Source organism: Phalacrocorax carbo, chromosome 12, assembly GCF_963921805.1.
Source record: "Phalacrocorax carbo chromosome 12, bPhaCar2.1, whole genome shotgun sequence".
NCBI classification, from domain to species: Eukaryota; Metazoa; Chordata; class Aves; order Suliformes; family Phalacrocoracidae; genus Phalacrocorax; species Phalacrocorax carbo.
In genome coordinates, this window is record NC_087524.1 from 6,712,695 (window position 1) to 6,737,843 (window position 25,149).

The window sequence follows — 25,149 nt, forward strand, 5'->3', positions numbered from 1 at the left end:
AGTTTTCTTACTACTTCCCCTATCCCTGTTATGCCTAAAGGATCGGACAGAGTTTCATAATTGTCTTATTCATTACTATGCCTTTCATTATTTACTTATGACCATCCCATATTGGCACTGACCACTGTCAACATGTAAGGAACTACTAGATGCTTACGCTTACTTTTGTTGTTGTTGGTTTTGTTATTGTTGTTGAGGTTTTGGTTTGTTTTTTGTTTGTTTGTTTGTTTTTTTAAGAACTGCATTTGGCAGCCGTATTTGGAAGACTGAAATACATAGGACAGAATTTAAGAGAAAAACACTGTTTGTTGGGGATCACAGCTGAGAACTAATAGTCTGTATTTTCAGTGGCAAATCTATCTACATAACATAACAAAAATTAAATCTGAAAAATACATCTGGTACTACACCTTCTATCCCAGGTTTAGTTAAGAGCATGCTAGTTACTCCAGTTGTAACACTCCTTTTCATGGGCTCTTAACTTTCTGCACAGTTTAATGTTTTCAGAAAGAGCACTTGTGAACTGCAATGGTCCCAGAGCAGCCATTACATCTGTCAGAGACATAAGCACTGTTAAACGCTCTACACCAGTATTTACGGAATAGAACTAAAAAGACTTTAAAATTGTCATTATAGTCTATGTGGTAAATAAGAAACTTCCTGAAAATTAAAGTCTCTCTACTGCTGTAGAGTTGCTTAGTTCATAAAACCAAAATATTTTCATTTTTTAGTTTAATAGTCTAATAACTGTCCTGTTAGCCTCTCCAAACACTGAAAGGGAACACTGGGGAAGTTGGGAAAGATGCTGTGCTGCAGACAATCATACACAATCTGCCTTCTATGTGGCTTCGGGGATATGGATTGTTTCATTGCCACTTATTGTGATCAAACTGATAATCTAATATTCCAGGATTAAGAAATTAGGTTGTCTTCATGGAAACACAAGTCACAATTTCAGCTAGATCCATTCACAGATGTTAGGAAATTAGTTCCACATTACATTTACATTTTCATGTATGACTATGACATTTATACACAGGCATAATGACAGAAAATTCAACATGAGCAAAATCAAATATTATTATCATTGGCAAGAAATGGTAAATGTGAGCTAGCAGCAGAATTGAAAACACCTTCTCAAGATCTCCTATAAGGGAATACCATTTGCCAAGAAAAATGCCACAGGCCGGAATACAGTTCAAAACTTTAGTTTAATTATTGTAACAAAAACATTTATTTTAGTTTATTCTGCTTTATCATAGGAGACAAAATATACACATTTGGATATTTTATCCTTTTACTGTGGCAGTTAATAAAACAGAAGGGTTTAGTATGATATTTGTGTTATAAATCCACATCCAGAAATATCTGGAACTACCCAATAAAATAACCATCTAAGAATGTTTGAATAAGCAGCTTTTGGAACAGGGCTTCACCTCTTTGTTCAAAACTAGCTTCAGAAATCTTTAAATTGCTAAGCAGCACTAGCCAAAGCCTGTCCTTTAGTGCATCGCAGAAAGCCACAGAGAGTGGACATTTGCTGTAAGGAGTAGGTATAGGAAGGCAAAATCAGGCACCGCAAGAACTGATTTTAAATTACCTCTATTTTTACTCCAAATCTTATACTTAACATATGACAACCTCAGTCCTTCTGATGTTTCACAGTGCCTCATACAACTGTGATTTAGCCTTAAGAACTACCACAAATTAGTGTGTAACAGCATGTAACAAGCATATTAACACATACCCTTGCAGCAGGTTGCAAGCATGCTATTACATATTATTTTAACATGTAATAATATAACTGGAGTTACAGTAAACATGGTCATGATGATAGGATTAAAATTAAGAAATGCTGAAGAGAGTTTTTACAATCATAACTTGACCAATGTTTTCTCATTTTCACCATGAAGAGACAATACATCTCTACAATTTCTAGTAAAAAAATAATTGGCTTCAAAATAGTACATTTTTTGAAAGCTAGTTTCAAAAGTATAGGTCTCTCAAGCCTTTAGTTACTTTGAATCAGTTGCTTCATCGAGGCAGAGGCATGATTTCTTGAGTATTAACATTTTTGACTGGATAAGGCCCATGTTATATCGTAAATGCAGCGTTGATGCCCTACTATATTGTAATGTGAATCAGACAGCTCAAATAAATGAGAAATTAAAATGTTTTAGACTTTTCAATAGCTGTTTAAAGATTGTGAGTTTAATTCAAAAAATATTTTGTCTCATTTTGACAGTCTGTGTCATGTAGCTTGGACAAGTCAAAGTATTTTTCCAGTCTATAACAGCAAATATGATGATGTATTTAGAGACCATTCTTTCTGAGTACCTGGTCCCAGTGCGTACTGCAACATGAGAATCAAGGTCACCTATTTAATGGCACAGTAAATGATCAACCATCCTTATTAAAATATTCCTATGGTAGATGATGATTTTTTTTTTATATTCTGGCAAATATTAAGCAATATAAGGTAAAATTCAGCCAGGCTACTTTTAAAGTAGCTTTTTAAAATGGATAGCTATTTTGAAAATCTTAAAATTTTTAGGCAATTTATTTCAGTTTATTACTATGCTCTACAAATTACTTATATAGTGCAAAATATAGTTCAGTTGAAAAATATAATGAGATTAACAGCATGTCTTTTAATTTTGATATCACAGAAATAAGAAGAACATGCTTTAATTTAAGTGACTCGGCGGTTATATAATAGCTCATGCAGTTGGCATTACCATACTAATTGGTCTAATAGTCTTTTTCATTATCCACTACAGCCATACATATTGGTATTAGAAGAAAGCCAGTAGCTGTGAGAATAGGTCAGATCTACGCCTCTAGGTCTAGAGGACTCCAAAAGGGATCAATTAATCAGAAAGTAGATGACATCAAAATCAATAAAGCCAAAAGACCCCAGTGGAGAGGAATTAATTTGACTCCCTTCATAACTTTCATTTGATAGTTCAAGAAGCATTTCAGGTCAATTATATTAATAGAAACTCAATGAGTGAAAAGATGTTAATGATGATCCAGAGCTAATTAGCATAGCAGTTTTCAATCCATCTTCTACAAAGAGAAAGGCAGAACACAGACACAGAATCAGGCTCTTTTTTTATCAATGATGGAAGTTGGCAGAGGACAAAAGGATGTGCGCAACAGCTTAGCAGCTTTTAGTGACAAGCCCATACTCTATGATGAAAACCAAAAATAAACACAGAGATTTATAACAAATTATTAAATTAGATTTAAAAAGGAAAACTGAAGCAGAACTGGAACGGTATGTTCATTCCCAAATATTAGTCGCTACTTCTTTCATAGAAGCCTATCCTACCTCATTCCTCTTGCATTTTTCACATCAGCAAAGGTTTCTGTAGATCACTGTCTCTCAGGCACGCAGAGGCACACGGATGGTAAAAGCCATAGAAAGTTTTTAATTTAAAAAATTTAATAAAAACCAAATATGAGATTACTTAACTAAAGAATATAGGATCCAGTATATTGGAGCCTACAAAAATTAATCCAAGCCTTTTAAACTGATAGTTCTTCCCAGGGAGATCACTATGGTAGATCAATGTTCTAGATGGTGTCAGGAAGAAGTAGTTTGGCTGTAAGTCACTCTCATATGCTACTGAAGCTATCCTAAGTTCAGGATTTTTCACAGTTTACTGTATAAGAAACTCTGGTTTTATCTGTTTCAAATCCATAGTTGCTCAAATGTGGATACTTAGGCACAAGACACATGGTTTGGAACCACAGTCATTCATAGCCATGAAAAACCTATACCTCTGTGTGTTCTGATTCAAGCTTGCAACTAAATTACTTCAAATAAAACAACTCCTGATATATGTTTTAATGAAGCTTACTGTAAAAATACTGCATTTATTCACCTTGCCTACAAGTCTGATTATTACAAGGAGTATACTTTACCGTGTAATTAAGCAGCAGTCATGAATGATGCTGTCCTCTACAAATATGCCACTCTCTTCATCTGTTTCGATCAGGTGACCAGCATGGTACCAATGTACTTGGGTGGTATTGTCAACATATGTTGCAGTACACTGAAACGGCAAGCGGTCCCCATGAAAAACCACTTGTCTCTGCGATGGGATCAGCTCAAAAAGAGGAAGTTCCAGAGGCCCAGCTGCAGGGAAAACAAAACAACAACAAAAAGGAAAAACCCCTCACAATTAATTCCTCTCGTGAATATTGTGAACTAATTGTATACAATTCCAGCTTCCTAGATCTTAGCTTTCAAGCACTAACATAAGACATATGCCCTCAAACCACCCACTTAAGTCCGATCATGTTGTTAATTCTAGAGATCACATTTCTTTCATTAGTGTGAGCCCAGATAATTACAAGATTACTAGAATATCTACAAAAAATTAGTTTCACAGAATAGTTCACAGTACGAGTGAGGTTGGAAAGGATCTCTTTAGATGCTCCAGTCCAGCCTCCTACTCAAAGGAGGATGCTTTAGTCCAGAGGAAAAAAAACCACACCAGTCTTCCAATTAAAAAAAAGGCAGCTATTAACATAGGTGTAGTTAACATTTATAAGACAACTTCACTGTCAATGGATGAAATTCCCACTGTGCTCCAGAACAAAATTTACTTGCTGTACAGAGCCTAAAGTATCTTGTGTGCTGTGGTGGGTTGACCCTGGCTGGATGCCGGGTGCCCACCAAAGCCCCTCTGTCACTCCCCTCCTCAGCTGGACGGGGAGAGAAAATATAATGAAAGGCTCATGGGTCAAGATAAGGACAGGGAGAGATCACTCACCAGTTACCATCATGGGCACAACAGACTCAACTTGGGGAAATCAGCTTAATTTATTAACAATCAAAGCAGAGTAGGGTAATAAAAAAAACCCAAGTCTAAAAACACTTTCCCCCACCCCTCCCTTCTTCCTTGGCTTAACTTTACTCCCAATTTTCTCTACCTCCTCCTCCCAGCAGCACAGGGGGACGAGGTATGGGGGTTGCGGTCAGTTCATCACACGCTGTCTCTGCCGCTCCTTGCCCCTCAGGGGGAGGACTCCTCACACTCTTCCCCTGCTCCAGCATGGGGTCCCTCCCACGGGAGGCAGCTCCCCACAAACTTCTCCAACGTGGGTCCTTCCCACGGGCTGCAGTTCTTCACAAACTGCTCCAGTGTGGGTCCCTTCCATGGGTGCATCCTTCAGGAACAGACTGCTCCAGCCTGGGTCCCCTGCGGGGTCACAGCTCCTGCCAGCAAACCTGCTCCAGCGTGCGCTTCCCACAGGGCCACAGCCTCCTTCGGGCACATCCACCTGCCCTGGTGTGGGGTCCTCCACGGGCTGCAGGGGGATATCTGCTCCACCGCTAACCTCCACGGGCTGCAGGGGCCCAGCCTGCCTCACCATGGTCTTCCCCACGGGCTGCAGGGGAATCTCTGCTCCAGCGCCTGGAACACCTCCGCCCCTCCTTCTTCACTGACCTTGGTGTCTGCAGGGCTGTTCCTCCCACATATTCTTATTCCTCTCTTCGGCTGCAGTTCTGCAGGTTTTTTTCCACCCTCCTGAAATACGTTATCCCAGAGGTGCTACCACCGTCGCTGATGGGCTTGGCCTTGGCCAGGAGCGGGACTGTCTTGGAGCTGGCTGTCATTGCCTCTGTCGGACATCAGGGAAGCTTCTGGCAACTTCTCACAGAAGCCGCCCCAGCAGCCCCCAGCTACCAAGCCATGCCACTTTCCCCTGAAGTTCAGCTGTCCCTATGATTTCTCCTTTCCCTGTCCCTACTTCCTTCTGCCTCTTCCAGAAGTCATCTTTACTCTCTAGATATTTACTCAACATTAAATATTTATCTAAATAGATCTTCTAATTTTTAATAGTGGAGTACATTTCACCATCTTTATTTTATTAATTTTATCTCTCCTGTCTTTCTCCAATAAATACCTCAATAATAAGGATATAGCATATTCTTATTCTAAGCAGAATCTTATAAAAAACAGCTGCCATCATCACATACCCAAATGCCTAACCACAATTAAAAAATAGTGTTGTAAATTTGGAAGGCATATATCTTTTTGGGAATGCTGAAAGTCTGCTAATTTCATAGATTTGACAGTGATTGAAGGCTATATCCTTCAATCCTACAGTCCCTGTAGAGACTGAATCTCTAGACAGTATTCATTTTCTTCCATTTCTATTTCTAGATCCTGAAACTACCTTAACACAATTTCTGTCAAATATTTTCTATACATTGTGAGATTAATACTATTTCCTTAAATTGGTAGCATTGAAAAGGAGCATTTTAGGAAAGGTAATTGAAATAGATTCTCTCCATCTAAAGAAAGAAAATAATCTTTTATAGCATAATAAGGAATAAAGGAAAAGCTTATTTTCTTTTTTTCTGATACAGTCTCCTTAGGCAGGACAAGAAAATTACTACCTGTGATACTTTGTTATCATTGCACAAAATTCTAATGGTAATAAAAATACTAAGGACTCACATATGTGATTGTATTTTAGGAATTATTGTCCAAGATGTTCATGGTAGTGTGTTCATCAACCTTTTGACCTCAGCCTACAATGCCAAAAGAATTGAGTGAGCCTGGGTCACTTTGTAACTTCACTACTGCAGTTGCAGACACAATGTCTACAGTCTTGCACCTTGGAAACCCTTCTACCTTGAGGAAAGAGAATTTTTAAGCTAGATCATCTTCTCCCATATTTTTCTTCTGTTTTCATTTAAAGGCCTCTCATCATCAATATCTCTGAATCTTTCAGGGCTGTCAGCTGAAAGGTCACCCTTCCACAATTGCACCACTAGTAACAATCTCAAACATCTATTTTTCTGACAAGTACTTGAACATTTTTTTTCCATTTCACTGCACACCATTTTATCTTCCTTAAACTTTCTCCTCAAAATCCTCCATTGCCCATAATAAATACAGATTAACCTAACCATGCATGATTATGCAAGCCATAATCACTGGTTCTACAATTGCTAAAATTTGTGGACAACCAGTAGTGTTTGTTCCTCTCCTTACTCAGCATCGCACCCCAACATGCTCCTTTATGTCGTTCAGATGTTGTCTTTGGAGCACTTAAATTGTGAGAAGCTGCATTTATAAACCTGGCTTTGGGGCCTCAACACTATCGGGGAATTTAAATATTAAATATTATATTCATCACCTGCTTTGAATAAACAGTGAGAGGGATCACTTCTACATTTTGTAGAGGAAGAATGCTGGCCAGCGTAATACACAGGATTTGTACGTGAGTGACTATGTGATATTGCTGTCTGGGAGAAGTGCACAGAGGATTAAGGGGCTAGCTACTATCTACCAAAATGCTGTAAGTCTCTGTGACTATGAAGGGCAGGCTTCCAGATATCCTTGCTTGTGTATACACCCTGTCATTTAACTTCTGATTGCACCTATTATTTGTGGGCGTGGATGCATTACTAAAAATTCCTTGAAATATACCTAGTATTTCCATATGATCTTTGGCTTCTAACTTCTTTTAAGAAGAGAAGGTAAACCAGATTAATACCTCATTCATAATAGCTGCAGGCTTGGTCTCAGTCATTTACATTAAAGGTTTCTACTAGAAGATGGAGAGAACCTCTCTGTCCAAAAGGCTGAAATCTTTGTGTTGCATTATGAAGTCAGTTATGGAGTGTAAGGAAAAGTTATGTTTATTTAGCCATAAATTAACTGAACGATTATGAAAATGGAGTCCAGAAAAATTAAACATACTGTCAGGAGTACAACAGAAACATACACTACTTACAGAAATAAAATGTTTCTCATGAATACAGTACTTTTTAACGGAGGATATTGTATCTTGTCAAATGTTTTTACTCACGCATTGAGTGACACATTGTGTCATGAGGCTATGAAGTAGTAAGAATGTCAGCTATAGTATCAATATTTCTTAAGTCAAGCTAGATAACTTGCCGGGCATACAGATGCCGTGTAACACTATCACTTTGAATTTATCTCTGCCTTTATAGCTAGTCTTTAAGCTCTCCCATTATCACTTCTGTTGCTCAGCCTTGGGAATCACCAAACCCAGAAATGGAGTAGGAATGACGCATTCTGTGAAGATTTTGTCAAGTAATGACCAAAAGTCAGTGAAACCTTTTTTAACTGCAGCATGTCAGAAAAGGATAAATTGACCCTTTGATTGACATCAGTCATATCAACAGCCTGCTCACTTTCTTTTTCTTTGCCAGTTCTTCTAAGTTCCAAGAAAGATGCAAAGTGAATGAAACACCCTTGGTTTACCATTAGGGTGGGATACCCTTCTGACAAGCTGAACCCTTTCACATGTACATATTTGGGTTGGTCAAATTGACAAATAATGTTGAAAAGTCTTTTTCAAAGTGAAATGAGTAAAATTTCTATGGATTATGACATTTGCACAGCAAGGATGGTACACTTAGGTATCCTACAAAACATCTGCTTTTGATCTGTATGATGTCTACAAAAATTATTATCAGAGCTAATTTTCAGTTGTTTTTCAGGGATAATCATGATGTAAATGACTGAGGCTGGTTCTGCAACTACTACTCATGCAAAAGTTCCAGTTGACTTTGGTAACACAGCTCACAAATGTAAGGATTAATTGCATCAATAACAGTTTCAGGATTAGGGCCAATACCCTTTATCCTGAATGGCTATAAAATGATGGCATAGTTCCATCAGCATCAGCTGGAAATACTTATTTTAAATCCATAATCCAACAATCCTTCAAATTCAGAATAAAAATAAAAGTATTTACTAATGCTGTTCACATGTTTTCAGGCTTGACTTTGAGAATAAAGTAAGAAATAAGACTTAAGAAATTCTGAAAGTATTTGGAATGGTTTTGGCATTGATTTGGCAGCACTTGAAATATAACAGCTCTGGCAAGCATAACCTTATGCAAGAGAAATTTTGTCTTTGAGTATGTGATTACCGAAGACCAAATAAATACATATAATCTCTGACGCTCATACATATATAGATATGGGTCTATGTGTATATGTGTATACATATGGCAGATACAATAGCCCCATAAGATTAAAAATAATTTATAGTTTACTATTACATCCTGGGAGCAAGGGACTAACTTCAGGGGGTTTTATTTGTTTAGTTTTTTCACATGTGAATAATATTCCAAGATTCTCCTTCCAAGACAATCTGCTTTGCTGCCCTCATGTTTGGAGCAGCACCACCATCTGCAGCTGAGAGGTGTGTCTCCCCTTGAAGGCATTTAGATCAAGGGCTGCTGAAGTGTTTTACAGTCTTTACCTGTCTTGACTCTCTAGTCATTGCTAAACCATGATTGCAGCAGAGCACAGGAATCACTGATTGCAGCACGAATCTAAAGATCTAACCCGTCATTACAGTAATTACATCTTTTTCTTTATCTTTCACTTCTCAGCAGAAAAGGGTTTTGTTGACTGAAGGCCAGATTCTTTATGCAATTCAGTCTTGCATTGCAGATTAGCTCTAGACTAGAATACTGAGGACATATGGAGGAGGATTTAGGTTACATCAATACCACTGAATTAGAATATCACTTAAGAGTCCCTCTCACAGAAGGTATATCCATGCACATTTTAATGCATGCAGTGCCCCAAGATGTATGTAAAGTTGAAAAAGAAAATAGAAATTATTTCAATAACCATTAGCTAAAACAGAAAAACAGCAAGGTGCACTGAAGCTCTAAGGAAATTTTCCAATGTGTATGCCCTTATTATCTTTATAAAACAATTTATCACATACACATGCACACACATTAAATACTTCCTGCCTTTTTCCTTACAAATCAGTTCTTGAGATTTTCAGAATAGTTCGATTTTGGCCTTTGTTTCTGTTTACTCTTTTAAAAGATGGAAAGGAGAAGAATGTGAAGGGAATACTGCTGTCACTGGATATATGTGGAATACAAATGTTTGTAAAAGATGTCACATACAAAGCACCTCTAACCTGTACTTTAGTTACATTTTAAATATAATATGATCACATTTAAAATGTATGCACTTACAATGAATGGACACTACCATTTTCTGGATGAATGATCAGAAGCAAATCTGTAAGCACAGAAGTTGGCCCATGCAATAGGTTTGTCTAAACACTACAGAAAGTTGGTTAGTCATTGGCCAACACGACCAGGACAAGATACTGGAGACATGATCAGAATAAAATGAAACTACATCCTACCTCCGGCCAGATTTGTTGTATTTCCTCCTGCAAAACGAATAACCTGGGCAGCACAACTCCACAGCTAAGTAGCTACTAAGTTCATAATCCTGGTTATTACACTAGAGCATTCTGCAGTTCAGTTTACCATAGATACAGTTTTCTGCTACACATTTTGCACTCCTCATTAACTGGCTTTGTTTGACACTGGCAGTTTTTACACAGTCAGAAATAGGAAAATCCACAGGTTCCTCCACGCTGCCCACACATCAGTGCAGTATTACAGTGCTCATGTCTCAGGAACCACCACTGACTTCTGCCTCTTGGTAGAAAATTCAGTCTGCTACAGTGCACCACAAGCTTTTGGGACAGAAAAAAATCAGAGGTTGGCATTTTCCCTCTTGTTAATCACTTGATTTATTGTCTTGCCAATGGGCTTTTTATCTGAACTGAGTGTGCCTACAGAGTGCAGCACATCCTGCTGACAAAAGTGAGAGTTAGAGCTCTAATATTTGTATACAGTCTCAGTGGGAGAGAAATGTGCATGGAAAGCACAGTGGGGGGAAGCTGGAAGTGAGGATGAAGTAAAGGAATCGGTCCAATAACAAGGGCAAATGAAATGAGGAAAAAACAATTGAAAAACATTAGCTAAAAATTTGAATTGCTGACACAGCAAATATATCTGTTGATATTTACTGAATGGAACTGAAGGAAACAGAGTGATCTGAATTGCTCTGAAGGCCAGTTCTGCCAAGAAGGGGAGGTGCCAGTACACCAATGCCAATTTCAGTATTGTAAAATCTGCTGACAACAACGAAAGGTTTGGTGTAGAAGGTCACAGACAGTGCTATATGCCAAGGAAGTCAAGAATGAATACAGAACCAAAGCCAAGCTTCAGTTTTAATAAAAGCTTGCCTGGCTCCAATTTTAACATAATATCAAGAAAATACAGATGCCAACATGTACTAAACACATCAAAATAAGATAAGTCTCTTGGGCTTGGGACAAGAAGGCTTTGTACTGCATTCGTTGACTACACACTGCAGAAGAAGTAGAGCTTCTGTTTGTGTAACAGCTTCTTATTTCCACCAACTTCATAAAGCTGGCAGGGCAAGGAATATTGCACACCATTTTATCAGTCCCTTTCACCCTCATACATGCTTTTCAGATAGGAACATAAAGTAGATGTAATTTTTGCAGCATCTCATAATTAAATCACAGGTCTATGTTTATTTTGTAATGTTAAGAGCTCCACTGAAATGTTAGCTACTAACCAAAGAGCAAGTCTTCAGACATGTATACTGTTTGTATTATATTTTACTCCTGCAAACTTCTGTAAAGCCACCAAAGCTGAGAAATAAAGAGAGAGAAAGGGTGCATGTTTCGAGAGCAGGCATAGCAGAGTCAGTGGACTGAGGCACTGATAAGAATGTAGATGCTGCTGCAGGGAGCTGGACAGAAGTAGCGGTCCCAGGATTTACCCTGAGTTAGAAGTACAGTGAGCCCAGGCTGTCACTGCCCACTGCTACTGATGCTTCAGTTATCTGGGTTAGCCAGCCTCATAAATATACTCTATATCTACAAAACAGAAGATTAAAGTCAGCACAGTTATGCCAAGAAGAGCTACCATCATAGCTCTGGATGACAGCCTCCCTGAGAAGCACTTGGATTCCGTAACTTCTCACACTTATTTAATTAAAATAAGTTACACCTGTGTAGAAACTAAGGACAGCTGAGCTGGAAAATGTACAATTCAAATCTAGTCACTTTCAGCAAATCTAACTCATACGGGTTTCAGCCAGCACTCAGCAGTTATTTAACTCGTCTTTCTCTACTGCAGTTTCCCCCGGATTTTTAAGCCCCTGTGAAAATAAATTATCAGTTGTGCACTGGGTCTAGGGACTGATGCGTGCTGTGTCCATTACAACCATTTTAAGTGAGGGAGCAGTGGTAAAACACTTTCTTATTTACTGACGATAGCAGTGACTTACTTGGTAGGAAAGTAGAGGTATAGAAATACTGAGGCAGTAGGATTCACTTAATAGCATTTAACATAAATGCTAAATATCATAACATTAATTTTTAAAATGGGAAGAGCTACTTGAAAATGTCCACATTAGGAAATTCAAAGTTTCATTCTAGTGAAAAAATTAATAAAAAATATTATCGGCATGCAGGCAAAATAAACTCCACGTCTTGCATTGGCACATCTAGCAGAAATTTAAAAGTATAGGCAAAGAGTTTTTTCATCACTGATTTTTTCCTTATCAAATAAAACCGCTGCCACTTTTCAATTTCTTATTTTCAAATTGTCCCATGAGTCTACTTTAGAAGCTGGGGAGCATTTGATTATTTACCACATCCTGAAACTTGAAGACCATGACATATTGACAGTTATGGTATTGGAAGATTCATCAACACAAATCCCTTCACTGGCAAGAATCAGGAGCCATTGCTAGAAAGCTAATTTTTATTACTCAAATTGTCCTTATGGCAAGCAAGCTGGCAGGCTCATGGCTATGCGCACGAATTAAAGGTTGCAGTTAAACTGGCTGAGCTGTAGCTAGCTCTGCAAAATACATTGATTAGCTTTATCTGTCTGAGAAGGGCAGTGGTAGCACTCATCTTCCAAACCTTAAGCACCACTAGCCACCTTCTGTTTATCTTCATATGATTACTGCACACTCCGACCAAGGGAGCATGGCAGCAGGAAGGTCCCAAGAGTGGCAGTGATTGCCCCTAATTGCCCGGAGTCCAGCAGGCTGCATGGGTACCCACGTATGCTGCAAAAGTGCCAAACTAAAGAGAAATGTAAAAGTCATGAAAGATGCTGAAGTGACAGTTCTGTTGAAGTAAGAACTCATCCCCATCATTGTACGAAATTCCATTCCCAACTCCTCTCAGCTCAGCCCACACTGTCAGAAACTGCAGCTCCTACAGCCATTTTTATACATATATTAAAGAAAGTGATGTATAATTAAATGTGCTATAAAATGTGAAATATCACTATGGTATACTCCACTTAATTAGAACAGAGGATGTTAGGAGGGATGCTTTATAAGGAACTTTCCCATGAGACCAATTAAATTAACTACAACAAACCATAATCAGTGCTCTTAACTGGACAATATTAATACAGGTTTGGCAAAGAAGCTTATATAATTTTATCTAGGAATTACCAGTATAAAATGTAACCCTAGCCTTTTAATGTACGTGTTACCATGTTAAGAATAAAGAATATATCTTCTGGGATACTCCATGGGCCTTAGTCAAGGCTAGCTGCCTTACCATTGCTTTGCTCATGAGTAACTAGCTTTTGGAGATGGCCAGTCAAGTCTCCAAGGGCAGAAGTTTTGAAGATTAAAGAAGCTTCTTTTCACTGATATTCTCCTCGCTACATCTTGGCTAATTTTTCCTTTAGTTATTTTGCATGCTTTTTGGAAGAATCAGGCAAAGACAATGTAGAAAATCAGACAAAACTGTACATTAAAAACTGCTGATGTAGTTTAAGACAAGCTATGGGAATAAAAATAAATTTGGTACATTTCCAGCATCTAAATCAGCAAGATTCCAGGGGTGAAAAGTTCTGTTGAACTATATTTTCATGTGTGAGCACAGATGCAAGAAAATACATAGTAAAACCTCATCCTTTAAGTTTCTCAAATGACTGTTTTATTATTTCTGTTATTTCACATTTATAGGTCTTAAATGTTATTAATTTTGTGCCCCAACCTTGCAGCAGTGTTCTAACAAAGGAACCAGGAAATAAATTAGATAGTAATATTTAATATTAAATGTAGGACACCACATTTGGGCTTGTGGGGTTTTTTTGTTCGGTTCCCCCCCCCAGTTTGAGACTGATCATATTAGGATGAGAAATCTTGAATTTGGAGCCAAAAGGTTAGAGCATTGCTGGTTTCATACTACCAAATGGTTATCTATTGAAAACTAATCCTTAATAACTATAGCCCCTCCCTCCCAATATATTATTTACATTTCCTATGAAACATTTAATAAAATGTATTGCAGAATACAGAAGCCAGAAAAGGATCTATCCCTCTGAGTTTTATCCCTCCCATAGAGGTACCCCTCCTAAGTAGGGAGTCTATTATACCAAAAAAGGTGCATTTCAATAATATTTTATGAGTCATAACTTGCTAATTTCACTCATGAACTAACACTTTAAACTAAGGTAGTTCACAGATTTCAGAGACTGAGTATTAATTCAAACACCGTTGGATGCTCACAACTTCTAGCTATTCTCTTCCACTGTTTCTCACCTCTATTTTCAGTGGGGTGGATTTTTATTCTTCTTCAGTGTTAACACTTTTCTCATAGACAGCCCCCAAAGGCATGCTAGAAACCTAATCTTACAGATCTTACACAGATAAAAATCCAGCTCTATTTTTGAGTCCTCATTCCCTGTCATCCATAGTGAAAGTCCTAACTGACTATTAAAGCTATGAGTAAATTTTGAACCAACCCAAACAATTTCTTACTATAAGTTTGATGTAAAGAGTTACAACTCTATTCTTCACAACCAACAGGCACACTACCTACGAATAGCATAAACGTTTTGTCATAATACACACTTTCAGAATAATGTACTGTAACAACCCCTCTAAGCCAGGCGAAACACCTGCAGTTGGTTTCCATGAACGTGGAGCACCCAGAGCAACAACAGAATTTGAAAAAAGTTTCTGGACGCTCACAGGCTCCTGAGCCTAGGGAGGCCACCCTACCCCCATCAGGGTAGATGAGGTACTACATAAAACCAGATGCTATCTCAGCCATGTTAATACAAGAAAGGAAAATGACTCGGCTGGCGTATTTTGTTTCCTGTTACCCTGTGCTTCGCAAGTTTCTGACATATCTTCCCCTGAGACTGCATCTTAAAATGAATGTATCTAACATTTGAGCTTATGTCTGTTTCCTTACTCTGGAAGTTTCTTGACTGAGGATGGTATATGAAGAACATTAACACTAGCTTTTCTAATTGTATCTGTTTGCCCTTGTTCGTTGTAATCATTGAAACAGCACAGTTTTTCAGAGATATGCACAATATTGGTGAATAAATAATGCTGTATCTTAGAACTTCTTTTCGCTCTTGTCCTACAGTTCTGTGTTGAAGCAGTTCAACCTGCAAGGATATGTTCTCACATTCAATACAACCTAGCAAATAAGGAAGTGGGAAACTAAGAAAAATTTGGGTCGGAAGCAATAAAGATAAAAGCAACTGATTCATTTCTTCCAAGGAAAAGATTCGTGTAGGTGTTTCCATCACAGATAAAGAGGGTAAACATAGTTTTGGGGGACTACATTTAGCCCGTTCCTCATGAAAGGGTCAGACGCAAAGGGCTGGAACGAGCTCTGCGAACACGGCCTGAGAGCCACCCAAGGCTGTTGCACATTGCTTTACCAGACTCCCTGCCAGACTCCCTACGGCACACTGCTGAGGAAGGTAAGGACAACAGGAACAGGAAAGGTGACATGTGGCAAAACTAGCTTGCCTGAAAGCCCTGTGATGAGGTGGTGCAGACGTGTGTGTATCAAACCACCTGCTCAAGTACAGAAAAGAGGCTTCGGAAAAAATCTAGGCTTCTCTACATTTAGACTTCCTGAGAACTGACAAGATACTACATCTAGTTCTTTTAACCTGTCTGCTTTATAGGAAAAAAGTCCACACAACAATATGATGACCACGATCGGACAGAAGACAAGCCGAAAAGCTACTGACACCAAGAAAGGAACTAAACCTATCCACTCTCTGCACAGAAAAATGCATAATGCTAAGGAATAAAAATGTAATCAATTATGTTTAAATGCATTACACTCTAAGCAAAAAAACGTATTTTTCAGTATGCTCCTATATATTCTTACGTTTAAATAATTTTTTTTTTTAATTCAAAGAAGGTGATAGCATGGTCCCAATTATTTATTTATAAACATCTGTAGAGAAAACATATATTAAAAAAACAATATTTCACTTTCTAGGAGACCTGCATGAGAAACGATATTGTGTCCCAGGAGAATTATGTCATTTTCTTTGTGGTGGAAATAAATAAATAATTATGTCTTAAAGCACTATAACATTATTTTTATATTTTGACCTTCGCAATATTTTTTGTATAATTTAGTAAATTTTACACCTTTTTCAGCCAAATCATTTATTTAAAAAATATTGATATTATGCCAACTACTTTCTAAACTTTAAAAAAAGTCTAATTGGGGGAGACAAGAAAGTCAGCACTCTTTCAAACATCTGTTTTGATGAGTCAACATTTTCTAACAGAAAAAGGCTTCATCAGAATTATATGTCAATTGTAATTTGCAGAACAAATGAACTTTTACTGCTTAGTGCTGTGAGTTCAATAGATCAATACAGCTTTGAGACTGAGAAACTAAATTCTAATATCTCAATTCATCAGTGTAAGTAATCAAAACCCAGCTTTAAGAGCAATCTTTCATAATCTCCTTAAGACAAAACCTCATACAGGTCTTTCCTGAGTGAAGAATTTGGCCTACAGAATCCATTTCTGACGCTGATGTGTGCAAGGGAAAACCACTGACTGCTCTCAGACCTCAGGTGGAATTTATAGCACTGGTATTCAGGAAAATGTAATTTTCCTCCTGTAAATGGAGTAAGTTTATCTGGAGTCATGGAGAAACAGTAATAAGGCACTGCATGAAGCCAATTTCACAATCACTTTCCAGAAATATACTCGGTCCTTACTGTTGTGAATTCACTGCAGTCTCTCGTAATTAAGGCAAAGGCAAAACTATCTTTTATCATCACATTATTTTTCCTTATTCCCAACATTGTCAAAAACTGTTTTCTAGCTGAACATTTCTGGGAGTTGGAAAGTTTTTTAAAGAATATTTAAGTAGCTCTTATAATCTGTTAATGAACTACGCAAGCAGAATCCTGTGAATTTCAAAATTGTGGAGTTAAATTGACTCTTATAAAAACATCAAAGCAGGTTTTTAACTGTTTTCAATGGGTGATTTCTTTAACTATCTTGAGTTCTCAGATGCATGAGAAAGATTTGCCAGAGAGAAATTTGAAAGATTATTTATTCTCCCATCAAACTGTAAAATAAATCTAAAAAGCTCATGGCAAACTGCCCCCTGCAGTTATTCAGAATTTTTTTTTACTGTCTTGCTTCCTCTTCACATGGACCCTGCCTGCAAAGATCTTTGCCATTTCCCTTCTATTTTTATTTTTATGTTTTCCCTTCCATTCTTCTTTTCTTTGCTCATCCTGTGACCATGATACCTCATGACCTCTTATGGCATGTAGAATGAAGACCAGTAACAATAAATACAAATGTCTGACAGTATTGAAGATGTTCACATGCAGGAGTTTTTCATTTTTAAACCACTTCCTAATATTTTCTTTAAGATATCTTTCATTTTATTAGTTCTGTATATATTTCAACAGATATTCATAGAATCATAGAATGTTCTTAAAACCTTCTCAATAGTTGCTATTATTTTGGTGCCAGGCAGCCTTCTATTATACCTAAGTTCAAATTAAGTTACTGAAAATGAAATTGCTAAATGTTGTGGGTACCATGAGCTGCCCAACAGATATTTGAGCACCGTGAAGTACCTGGCAGACACTACAGAGCTGGTGGAAGGCTCAGCAAATATAATCACTGTGAAGATCTCTGTGGATATTAAAAGCGGTGTCAAGCTATTGGCAGTCATTAGAAACCTTGCCAAGTGTTCTGTGGACATTAAAAATAGCAGTGGGAACTAGACAGGCCTTATAAATTCTGTATCAGAAGTGTGGCAAGGAGTCCTATTAGGAATTAAAATATGAAATTCTGAGAAATGGCTTTCATTTCCCCTCTAAAATTCACAGGCTCATATTCATTGGCAACCTGGAAATACCAATTAACAGTCCTTAATTGATTCTTCTGATCACTCCAGCATTTTCAGAAAGGACTTTTCCTGCTGGGAAATGGATCTCTACAAAGCTGCCCATGCTGGGTCTCTATAAAATGGCAGCTTGATGGTTGAGATGCATTGCAGATTTTCAAATGTTCAATAATACAGGCTACTGGAAGCTCCTCTGCCTTTTGCTGGCAAGAGCTCGTTCCTTATTTGCCTCCAGACACTTATCTGTGTTTCCTTAACAATTCAGCCAATGGAACGTCTGTAGCTGGTATTCACATCCTTTCACGTCTCTCCCAACTTGTAAATATCTGTAGTTGTTGTTGTTAAAACCAAATTTTTTGTTATTGCTCCAGTCAACCCTCATCCCCCCTGTGCTATAAATGTGTTAGCAACACACACCGTTCCTCTTGTGGTTATTAGGATAAAAGCATGACTTTCCTTTTGTTTCTGTAAGTCATTAGCAAAGTCACAGTCCCAGCAATTTTCTGTCATTCAGGAAAGTCAAAGATTCAAAGACTCTGTGATTAATGAAGTATGTGTGAAATTATACTTCTGATTACGGAGCCTACCAGCATCATCTTAGGCAAAGATTTTTTCTCTGCAGTATGTGATACTTTTAGAATTTCTGGGTTTGTCTGTTCTTTGCTAGACAGTGCTCAGTGTGAGAGGAATTTTCTTTACTCGTTCATATTTTTTCTGTTTCCTTCCTCACACCATATCAGTCAGGTTTGCTATGGTGCAAAATCTTTTTCAAAAAGTGATTCACTTATAGATCTTCAAACACAGAATTCGCCTAACTGAAGCTTACTGTAAAATTCTTATCATCTCCAGGATGCAATGCTAAAATGTATAGCTACAGGTTTATAAAAATGAAAAATACAAGAATGAAATCTGACATTTATGCCGCACTGTCAGAGACAGAACCTGAAAGCAACACTCTGTAAATCCCCGTAGGAATCCTCAGTTTTGTGCAGCACTCAAATGTACAGCTACCCTCGTGGGTTAACGTTTTAAATCATAATTACATGTTACCTAATACATAGACAGGACAGTGGTGTTCTTGCAATATATATATATATATATCATATTGTGTGAAATAAGAAACTTGTATTTTTTTCCATTCTCTTTCAATCTTAGTTGTATTTTCTGTGCCATATAGCTGAATTTCTTGTTCCTATAAGCAAGTCAGATTTATTACTCTTTCTATTTTTTTTTTTCCCCCACATCATTTCTGGTTTTTAGTATTTGCTCTGGACTCCACTTCGATCTGTAACGTTAAATGAGAGTACAGCTTACCACATATCAGCTGGTTTTCCTTCAGGTTACGAAATGACAGTCCTTGTAAAGCGCTGGGGTAAGCACAAACTGTTTCCTCCGCTATTCGAACGGAAGCATTTCTGGCCCATTGCAAGACCCATTTTAGATTACAGTCACAAATGAGTGAATCGGTGTTGAAATGTCTAGAAAGGCAAAGAAAGATCACAAGTTGTACACATGCAATTTTCATAAACGTACGTTCTTCTGCTAGATTCAGATTATCTAACTCCAACGAGAACTAATTCTAGATAGATGCATAACTATGGAAGTATAATTATAGATGTAAAACTATAACAATGTCCTAGGAGAACTAATACACACTGTCCCACTGTTAATGACTTCCAAGACATTCTGCCAAAATTCTGCTTTTACTTACAGAACAGCATCACCGACCACTGAATTAAATTTGAGTATGTGCTACTGTAGAAAGTCACACTATAATATACTTTCACTTACTAAAAACTCTTTTAAGTAGAAACTTGACCATGGAAGCACCCAGTATACATTTTTAGATCTCAGAGAGGTACATTTAATATAAATAACTGGGAATTGTTATTATAATTGCAGGAAAAATATTTAACATGAATGGTTTTGTGTATTTAGAGTTATTATATGATGTAATGCATTAAAATATGGACAGGTAAAAGATCATAATGGAAAAAAAAACCCAGGGATGCTAGTCAGGATGGCTAGGCTGGGCTAGTCAGGAACAGCGTCAAGTCGTCAGCACTGTCCATTTCACTGGACAGGGAGAAGATGGCAGCTCACCAACAGTGAGACAGACGTTGATAACAAAATGCCACACATTTTGCAGCTGGAATTCATTGCTAGAAACAACCTTTTTGATTTCATATTCAATTCTGCTATGTTTATTCTAATGTCTTTCTTGAATATTTCAGAAGATTTCCGAACATAAGGAAACATACTTACAGTGCTTTCAGAGCTAGCAGCTCAGAAAAAAGTCCATTCATGAGACTTGAAAAAATATTCCCTGACAAATTCCTAGAAAAAAGCAAATTACAGTCAGTTATGACAAATACAAGAAGAAAACAAAATTGTTATAGAGTATAATTTTCCCAATGCTAATTAAAAAATTCTGCTTTCCTGACAAGAGTAAAAACATTTAAATTTTTACATTGCTTTCTTGTAAATGACAGCAATATTCAAACCAAATCATACACTTTTACTACTTTCATTTTCAGAGCAGGTATACATACAATTCACTTAGTCTAACAAACAGGAATATTTCTACATATTTAATTGAATTCTAGGAGAGACTATTCTAGAATTTAACTGAAAATGTTCACACAATGATCAGTCAGTGAGACCTATGTTGTATTTTTATAGCGGATGTAGAATGACACTTCAAGGTAAATAAATAAAAACAGTGTCTTAATTTAGCAACGCTCAGAAGAACTCAAGCAATTCCCTAAAACAGTAACGGCTTTTCAAAGTAACTACACAAATAGTTTTATTACAAAGGACTATAACCAAACTGACTTTTCCCTTCCTTAAATTAAGGACGTTTCCATTTTAACTACCGTTTTATTATTTCTTGTCCTGATGGCTGAATGGATTAAGCTGAATACTTGCAAACAGATGCAACTTAAGTTTGCCTGGTTTAATGGTGTTCCTCTGCCAGTGCCTTAACAGTATAAAAGGTAAATGCTTACTGTCAAGTAATACCGTCTTTTTCTATGCCAGTCAACTGAAAAATTAGTGCAGTATCCAAGACTGATATATGTTGCTTTCTATCCAGTGCCTGAAGCCTACATTTCTGAATTTAAGGATTGCTACAAAATTCATCTATCAGCGAAATTTCAGATCTCTTCACTGGACGTTTGTTGTTACATATAAAAAAAATTAATGTAGACTGGCAAAGAAAACGGTTTCATGACTTTTTCATTAAAAAGGGTGGTTTTATAATTATCGATTTTAATTCTCTTATGTCTACAAAGTAAAGAACGTATACCAAATTGAAGTTAGAAACTCAGATTGGGAGCAGTGTTCCACCAGTGAGGAATCTACCAAGCTGCAAAAGATCTGAGGCAGCTTCGTAAAGTAAGGAAGAACAAAAATCTCATAAACCATGCATTCTACAGAAACCTGTACAGATACATATGAATCAATGAATTCAAGAAAGAAGATAAAATATTGCTAATTCATAAATTACTTTCTTAAAGTTCTGGAGCATTCTTGAAACAATAACTAATCTTATTTTTGTACACAATTAATTTTTCACCACTGAAATAATGAAAAAAACTAAAAGGAAAATTAACTTTGAACACTTCAAATTTTCATGGTAGTTTAAAGCAAAATTCTACTAATACAGAAAAATGAACTGGCTCAGCAATGTTAAGTGAAATTATTTCTCATTTTATTGAGTGATGATGAGATGTGTTGATATGATTGACGTTGTGGTGCAAATCTTTTGGGAATGGAAAAGCTTTCAAGTGTCTCTTCAAGTGTAGTTATGTCTAAAGGTGGAAAAGAATGTTTGCGTGTAGCTACCTATCCCTATAACCTTTAATATTTTGGATTTACCACCAGGAACTAAAAATATTGAGCATTTTACAAAGACTCAGTTACCTCTTTACTTAAAATTAAATGGATCTACTCATGTGCTTATTGGATATTAGCTCTGACCAGGCATATGCTGATGCAGCTCAGTGAACCGGGACGTTATACGGACTAAATCAGAAACTGATAACCCTGACATTTACACTGAGGTAAGTCAGAAGCGTTTCCACTAATAGGAAAGCAGTTACAGCAGTATAAACCTTCTGACAGAGGACAATCATGGGGAACTGAAGGATGGGGAAAGTAACCTGCCCAGGCTTGCATGGACGGCAGCCAGAGGGCAGAAATACGAGGGGTTTCTTTTCTCTGCCTCACCCCACTGCAGTAGGACAACACTTCCCATCTGATGCAAGTCCCCTCTTTTCCATTAAATAGCTATCTGGGCTTCATACAACAAAACAAACGCAACACCAAATCTGAAGTTTGGTAATTCTGTTTGGACCAAAGGAAGGCTTTACGTCTGGTCAATATTTTGGGAATCAGGAAAAAACTGTAAGCCATTTCCACAGCTGATGTAGCAGTGTTCAGCAGATGTATGGTAACTATGTGCCTGCCAGTGATGCCCGTTCTGTATCTACTGAATCTATGTACCTTCCATACGTCCTGCCAAATGCACCAACATGTCTAGCCAGAACTGACCTATGCTGTGTTAACCTAAAAATTCCTGACTGATGTTCCACGTACAGATTTATGGTTTCTTTTTATCATGACAGAGAAGTATGTAACCATTTTCTTCGGTGGTTTTGCCAAGTGCTGGAATAATTGAGTCTCTGACAGTTCAATAGTCAGCACAAAGCCAGCAAGCCAATATTCCATATTCTTTCATATTCTTCTAGCAATGACCTGGTTTCAAGTTTTTGTATTGATACTAATAATTAGCAAACTAGGATCATGTTCACAGTGCTCTGTAAGTCATAAAGGAATACATTTCTATGCCCAAGAAACACATAATTACAATATCTGGATCTCCAGCAGTGGGAATAGATTCTTCTCTAACAAAACTTTCAGAAATCTTCTCAAATCACCCCACTAACACATGCATTTCTGACCTAGATATCTGCAGCACCCTGCAAATGCCTGTTTCTGTCAGTTCACGTAAATTATGTTATATATTAAAATATCTCCAAATGCAGTGTTGTGAAATTCTGCCATTTCAGATATCCTAAAAACCCAGCCTAGCTTGATTTAAAAGGACATTTGTTCTGAAAACATCTGTATCACCTAGTTTGCAAACATTTCCAACATAACAAATTAATGCACTCTAAAGCTGATAGCACTTACTGTGCCATTAACTTACTCCATTAACAGAACCATGTGCTTTCTGTTATATCAGAGGTAAAACATTTTAGTCTTACGTATAAGGTCCTACACTTATTTTTTTCATATACCAAATACTCCTGTGCTTTTACAGAAATTAATAAAACACTTTTATGAAAAGCTTTAATATAAATGACAAATGCCATAAAACAGTCAAAGGGAGTTACATGTCTCAAAGGACTGTTTTGAGGCAAAATATGTGTTTCTGCTGGTTTTGGCTGGGATAGAGTTAATTTTCTTCCTGGTAGCTAGCATGGGGCTGTGTTTTGGATTTGTGCTGAAAACAGTGTTGGTAGCACAGGGGTGTTTTAGTTCCTGCTGAGCAGGGCTTACACGGAGTCAAGGTCTTTTCTGCCTCTCACCCCACCCCGCCAGCGAGGGGGGGGTGCACAGGGAGCTGGGAGGGGACACAGCCGGGACAGTGACCCCAACGGACCCAAGGGGTGTCCCACACCATATGACGTCATGCTCAACGTATAAGGCTGGGGGAAGGAGGAGGATGGGGGGTGGGGGATGTTCAGAGCAATGGCATTTGTCTTCCCAAGTAACCGTTACGCGTGATGGAGCCCTGCTTTCCCTGAGACAGCTGAACACCTCCTGCCCATGGGAAGTAGTGAATGAATTCCTTGTCTTGCTTCGCTTGTGTGCGTGGCGCTTCTTTACCTGTTAAACTGTCTTTATCTCAACCCATGAGTTGCTTCACTTTACTCTTCTAATTCTCTCCCCCATCCCGCTGCAGGAGACTGACTGAGCGGCTGTGTGGGGCTTAGCTGCCGGCTGGGGTTAAACCACAACAAGGTAGAAGCAGGAGTATATGACTATGAAGGATGCTTCACTCTTATGAGCAGTATTAAAAAGCAAAAGCTGAATGCAAGGGTGACAGACTGATCTTCTGTGCAAAAAGGCTGGGATAGGAGGGGAGAAGAATGACAACAGAAATACAGAGAGGGCAGGTTACGGTGCATATATTCTTGGGGTCTGTTTGATTCGCTATGTTGCTGGTTTTGTACATTATCTCTGGCACCAAACAAAGTGGTTAGTTGCTTCAATGACAGCAAGAAAGTCACACAAGAATTTATGGTATAATATTATCATAAAGCTAACTGCTGCTGCTGATTCAGAGGCAGGATGAAGAATAAATCAGATGTACTTTAATCAAACAGTTGGAAGGAAGGAGGAAGTCCTGTTTTGAACTTCCAAAAGGAAGATCCAGCAGTACCTGCTTGTTGACACAAGTTTAAGGCTGCAGCATTTCAAAACCTGAAGGGCTAGCTTATGGGGGACTGAAAAAAAATGAAATCTGGTGTATCAGTACAGTGGCACCATCTCAGTATTCCACAGCTCCTGATACTTAGATTAAATATAAACAGAATTAATGTGGATGGCAGCTCCATTACCTAGCAGAAATATATTTGCATACATAACTCTGGAACAAAGCACTGAAACATGGCCACTGAGGGGCCAAAGGAGATTTGGAAGATTTGTTGCATTCAATTATGTCACTCCTAGTTAGAATATGTGCACCTCATCACAGCGTAAACACAGCCAAAGGGTAATATATAAACAAAAAAAGTTAAGCTAATATCTTAGAAGACATAATAAATCTTCTCTTTACACTGTCTGAGGCACTGTCAGCAGCATGTGCCATATGATATGAAAGCATTTTGGAATCATCTTCCAGAGTACAAATCACCAAATCCAAGAAGGTGTAAAAATTAGATCAGTCTCAAGGAACATAATCACAACTCACTGGCTGCAGTAATTTCAGGAGCAGTGTGAAATTTTAGATTTCATTAGTAACTTCAAATTCAATTCGTTTTCAATGAAATATGCATCCTGACTGCAATCTGCATAAAACTCCCTTTCTACA

General features: G+C 37.7%; 1 protein-coding gene across 1 annotated transcript in view; it reads right to left on the reverse strand.

The window, feature by feature from the left end:
- ADGRA1 (adhesion G protein-coupled receptor A1) overlaps positions 1-25,149 on the reverse strand; it is a 291,575-nt gene that overhangs the window by 152,299 nt on the left and 114,127 nt on the right. The window contains exons 5-7 of the mRNA XM_064463875.1: positions 20,313-20,384; positions 19,362-19,525; positions 3,931-4,144 (exon numbers count right to left, since the gene is read on the reverse strand). Of these exons, the coding sequence (XP_064319945.1) occupies positions 3,931-4,144; positions 19,362-19,525; positions 20,313-20,384 (450 nt within the window). The remainder of the gene's footprint in view (positions 1-3,930; positions 4,145-19,361; positions 19,526-20,312; positions 20,385-25,149) is intronic.